The sequence below is a fragment of the Quercus lobata genome, chromosome 2 (assembly GCF_001633185.2).
Source record: "Quercus lobata isolate SW786 chromosome 2, ValleyOak3.0 Primary Assembly, whole genome shotgun sequence".
In the NCBI taxonomy this organism is placed as follows: Eukaryota; Viridiplantae; Streptophyta; class Magnoliopsida; order Fagales; family Fagaceae; genus Quercus; species Quercus lobata.
Window position 1 is genome coordinate 72052176 of NC_044905.1, and position 4742 is coordinate 72056917.

The 4742-nt window shown below is 45.0% G+C and overlaps 2 protein-coding genes across 2 annotated transcripts; both read left to right on the top strand.

The window, feature by feature from the left end:
• The first annotated feature begins 847 nt into the window (after positions 1-847).
• On the top strand, positions 848-1498 carry LOC115969999. The gene has a single exon (XM_031089650.1). It carries the CDS (start codon positions 848-850, stop codon positions 1496-1498), a length of 651 nt encoding a protein of 216 aa, XP_030945510.1.
• A 417-nt stretch (positions 1499-1915) lies between these two features.
• Positions 1916-3279, top strand: LOC115970008. Its single transcript, XM_031089660.1, has 3 exons — positions 1916-2237; positions 2364-2641; positions 3019-3279. Exons 1-3 carry the CDS (start codon positions 1916-1918, stop codon positions 3277-3279), a joined length of 861 nt encoding a protein of 286 aa, XP_030945520.1.
• Positions 3280-4742: the final 1463 nt, after the last annotated feature.

The following is a 4742-nucleotide window of genomic DNA, read 5'->3' on the forward strand; positions in this document are numbered from 1 at the left end:
AATAATATTGTAGTAATCAAAATTATACTTGTACCTAACTGTTATTGATTTGTATGATAAAATACCTCCTCGGACAGTGAATTCATTCAGCTCTATTTTTTTTATTCTTGCTTGATCACCTTTTAAATCCATACTAGGCATTGTCAAACTCATTAGGGCCTAATTCTTCGTTTCACTTTCTACAAATTTATTGTACTAGGCTCATTGGGCCAAGTTCCTATACATCTTGGGCTTGGGCTGCAAAACGTGTCCCTACAATTGGCGCTGTCTGTGGGGGAGAATTTGTGTAATAGTGAGTATGATGTTTAACTATGGTAGGATCAAGTCCCCATCAAGAAGAATCCATGGGTTCCAGGCGACAAGATGACTTCCTTAACCTTGAAAGCAAGCGAGATCGAGAAGGTAGCATACACACCACACATACTGGTAAAAGTCATTCTCGAGTTGGGAGTCACATCTCTCAAGAGTAGAACAACAGAGCCATGCAAAGGGAGATTGACAATTTAAAGAAGAAGCTGTGCCATGCATAACGGAAATGAACTCCTTCCAATTCTGACGTCTCCTCCAATGATGAAGAGGATGCTAGTTACAGGCAAAGGTCAAGAACTCCACCAAGAGAATCTTTCTCCTATGATGAAAAGCACCACCATAAACGAAGATACAAGAGCCCACCTTGTAAAGGTTTGGGAAACGACGCTATGAGTAAGGCATTGAATCAAATCTCCAAATCACCTTTCAAGCCTAAGATAAAGAGGGCAAACTTCCTCGGCGATTCCATTAGCCCACTTTCACCATTTATAATGGTCGAACGAACCCTGTAGAACATGTGAGCTAGTTCAACCAGAGGATGGCTGTCCACTCTAAGGACAAGGCTTTGATGTGCAAAGTATTTCCCTCCAGTTTGGGACCTGTGGCGAAGAGATGGTTCGATGGTCTGAGGGCCAATTCCATAGATTCCTTTAAAGAGCTTACTCGGGCCTTTGACTCTCGTTTCATTACGTGTAGTAGGGTACCTCGGCCTTTGGACTCACTATTGTCCTTATCCATGCGAGAGGGGGAGACCCTAAAAATGTACTTGGATAGATACTGGGAGATGTATAATGAAATAGATGGTGATTTTGATGACGTGGCCATCAGTACTTTTAAGGTTGGCCTCCCAACTGAGCACGGTTTAAGGAAGTCTCTGACGGGAAAGCCTGCCACCAACGTGCGCAAACTCATGGACCAGATCGACAAGTATAAAAGGGTTGAGGAAGACCAGCAACAGGGGAAAGGAAATGATAAGGCTATCCCTCAGGAGAGGAAGGATTTCAGGTCGGACCTATACAACAACAACTGGCCTCGGAGAGACTTTGCCGGGCAGTCAGGACCTTCCAACACTCAGGCAGTTAACGTGGTGTTTCAAGAATCGGTGCATCAGGTTTTGGAAAAGATTAAGAATGAGTCGTTCTTCAAATGGCCAAACAAGATGGTAGGAAACCCCATGAAGCGTAATTAGAGCCTTTATTGCCACTACCACCAGGACCAGGGACACACTATCGAGGACTGCAGGAATTTATGGGATCATTTGGACCAACTGGTCCAAGAGGGAAAACTCAAGCAATTCTTACATCGCTCCAGTGGCCAGGGGGACCATACAAATTCTGAGCCTCGGAGAGATGATTCCTCAAGGCCACCCTTGGGAACGATAAATGTCATCTTTGTTACTCTAGGGAGAATCGGCTCCTGCCCCTCCAGAGTGTTGTCCGTGGCTCGGCTACCCACCAAGGGCGCCAATTCAGGGCCGAAGAGGGCTAAGATGGATATCCCATCGGCATTGAGTTTCTAGGACAAGGACAAAATTGGGACCATCCAGTCACATGATGACGCTTTAGTGGTAACGCTTAGGATCGGTAGGTATGATGTGAAAAGGGCAATGGTGGACCAAGGCAGTAGTGCTGAGATTATGTACCCCGACTTGTACAAGGGGCTAAGTTTGAAACCCGAGCACTTAACAGCCTATGATTCCCCTTTGCTGAATTTTGATGGGAAGGTTGTCATTTTGAGAGGCCAAATTTTACTACCCGTGCAAGTTGGTCTGGAGATAGTGGAGGTGGACTTCATCGTTGTGGACGCTTATTTCCCCTACATGGCCATTATGGGCAGGCCCTGGCTCTATGCCCTGGGAGCAGTCTCTTCTACTTTGCACCAGAAGGTGAAATATCTGTCGGACGACCAAATTAAAGAGACTGTTGGAAGTCAATCCACGACTAGGCAGTACCTGGTGGCCGTAATCTCATGTCGGCCCGAAGCCGAGTCCTCGACCTCTACTGAAAGGGGCTTGTAGCAATTAAGAGCTCCAGTGTTGCCCGTCAATGTATTAGCCGAGGAGGCAAAATATGAAGATTTGGAAAAGGTCGTTGTTGGTAAGGATCCGGAGAAGTTCTTTCAAATCGGGGCTCAGCTACCTCCTCCAAAGAAGGAAGAGCTGGTAGAGGTTCTTAGAAAAAATGTTGATGTGTTCGCATGGAGCACTTACAAGGCCCCGGGGGTGGATTTAAGCTTCACTTGCCATCACTTAAATGTTAATCCATCCATCACTCTCAAAAAGCAACTATCTCGACGCCCATCTAAAGAGCATGCAGATGCTGTTAGAGACGAGGTAATAAAGCTCAAGCAAGCAGGGGCTATCAAGGAAGTTTTCTACCTGAATGGCTGGCCAACACTGTGGTGGTGAGAAAGAAGAATGAGAAGTGGCGAGTATGTGTGGACTTCGTAGATCTGAATTAGGCTTACCCAAAAGATCCATTCCCTATGCCTTGAATAGATTAGTTGGTGGATGTAACGGTGGGCCATCCTTGGATGAGCTTCTTGGATGCCTTTCAAGGGTATCATCAGATACTACTTGCCCTGGGCGATCAAGAAAAGACAGCTTTTGTCACTCCCATTGGAAACTACCACTGCAAGGTGACGCCCTTTGGCTTAAAAATCGTAGGGTCTACTTATCAAAGGATGATGACGAGAATGTTTGAACCACAGTTGGGCAAAAGTATTAAAGCCTACATAGACGACATGATGGTGAAGAGTAAGGTGGTGTCCAAGAATGTGGGAGATCTTGGAAACATATTTGAAATTCTAAGGAAACATAAGTTGCGCCTGAACGCTTCCAAGTGCTCATTTGGTATGGGATCAGGCAAGTTCTTGGGATACATGGTGACTCATAGGGGAATTGAGGTCAACCTCGATAAAATCAAAGCCATTAACAGTTTGCAACCACCTCGAAATCCTAAAGAGGTCTAAAAGCTTATCGAAATGACTGCTGTTTTGAATCGGTTTATTTCACGGTCAGCAGATAGGTGCAGACTCTTCTTCCTCTTGATGAATAAATGGAAGGGATTTGTGTGGACTGAGGAGTGTGCTTGGGCTTTCCAACAACTTAAAGAATATCTATTTCGGCCACCTATCATGTCCAGTCTTGAGGTGGATGAGGTCCTGTTTGCCTATATCGCTGTGGCCCCTTATGCTGTAAGTTTGGTGTTGATACGTGTTGACAGTGGCATACAGCGACCAATTTACTATGTGAGTAGGTCATTACATGAGGCTGAGGTTCGTTATCTACCATTGAAGAAAGCCATCTTGGCGATAATGCATGCTACACGAAAACTTCCCCATTACTTCCAAGCACATACAGTAGTTGTCCTGACTCAACTTTCACTCAGGGCTATACTTCGAAGTGCTGATTACTCGGGGAGGATTGCTAAATGGGGCACAATTCTAGGGGCTTTTGACATCAAGTACATGCCTTGTACCTCTGTCAAAGGCCAAGTTCTTGTGGACCTGGTGGCTGAGTTCGCTGAACCCCCATTAGAAGAAGTGACAGCGACATAGAACATGGATGGAAAATCAATTGGCACAATCTCTCTACAAGAACCTTTACTTTGGAAGGTATATGTTAATGGGGCAATAAACCAAAGGGGCTTTGGAGTGGGGATAGTTCTGATTTCTCTTGAACAAATCACTATTGAAAAGTCACTAAGACTGGGCTTCTCAGCTACAAATAATGAGGCTGAATATAAAGCTCTGCTAGAAGGAATGTCCATGGTTCAAAGAATGGGGGCAAAGGTAGTAAAGATGTTCTCGGACTCAAGACTGGTTGTTGGCCAAGTGAAGGGCAAGTTAGAAGCAAGGGATGAGAGAATGAAAGGGTGCTTAATTCAAGTTAGGCATTTGCAATCAAGGTTTGAATCATTCAACTTGCTACACGTCCCTAGAAGTAGAAACACACATGCTGATTCCTTAGCCACGCTTGCAACCTCCTCAGCGCATAGCTTACCTCGGGTTATCCTTATAAAAGATTTGTGTAAACCCACAGAGGTAAAGGAAAAGGTGGTCAGTGTTCACCAAGTCAGAGTAAGGCCTAGCTGGATGGATCCCATAGTATTATTCCTGAGAGAGGACATCTTGCTGGAGGATAAATCAGAAGCTGACAAAGTACGGAGAAAGGCACCTCGTTTCTGGCTATCCGAAGACCAAAAACTGTACAAGTGCTCATTTTCTAGGCCATACCTACTCTGCATTCACCTTGAAGTGTCAGAGCTAATCCTTGAGGAATTACATGAACGGATTTATAGAAGTCATACCGGAGGCAGATCTTTGTCTCACAGAGCCATCACTCAGGGCTATTGGTGGCCAAATATGCAGAAAGAAGCGCAAGAATATGTGAGAAAGTGTGATCAATTCCAATGATTTGCACCAAATATACA

Excerpts from the sequence above, each read along its gene's own strand:
- LOC115969999 (XM_031089650.1), top strand. The coding sequence starts at position 848 with ATGGCTGTCCACTCTAAGGACAAGGCTTTGATGTGCAAAGTATTTCCC.
- LOC115970008 (XM_031089660.1), top strand. The coding sequence starts at position 1,916 with ATGGTGGACCAAGGCAGTAGTGCTGAGATTATGTACCCCGACTTGTAC. Across the intron at positions 2,238-2,363 it reads AATTAAAGAGACTGTTGGAA|CCGAGGAGGCAAAATATGAA; the intron begins GTCAATCCACGA and ends TCAATGTATTAG. Across the intron at positions 2,642-3,018 it reads CAGATGCTGTTAGAGACGAG|TTGGGCAAAAGTATTAAAGC; the intron begins GTAATAAAGCTC and ends TTTGAACCACAG.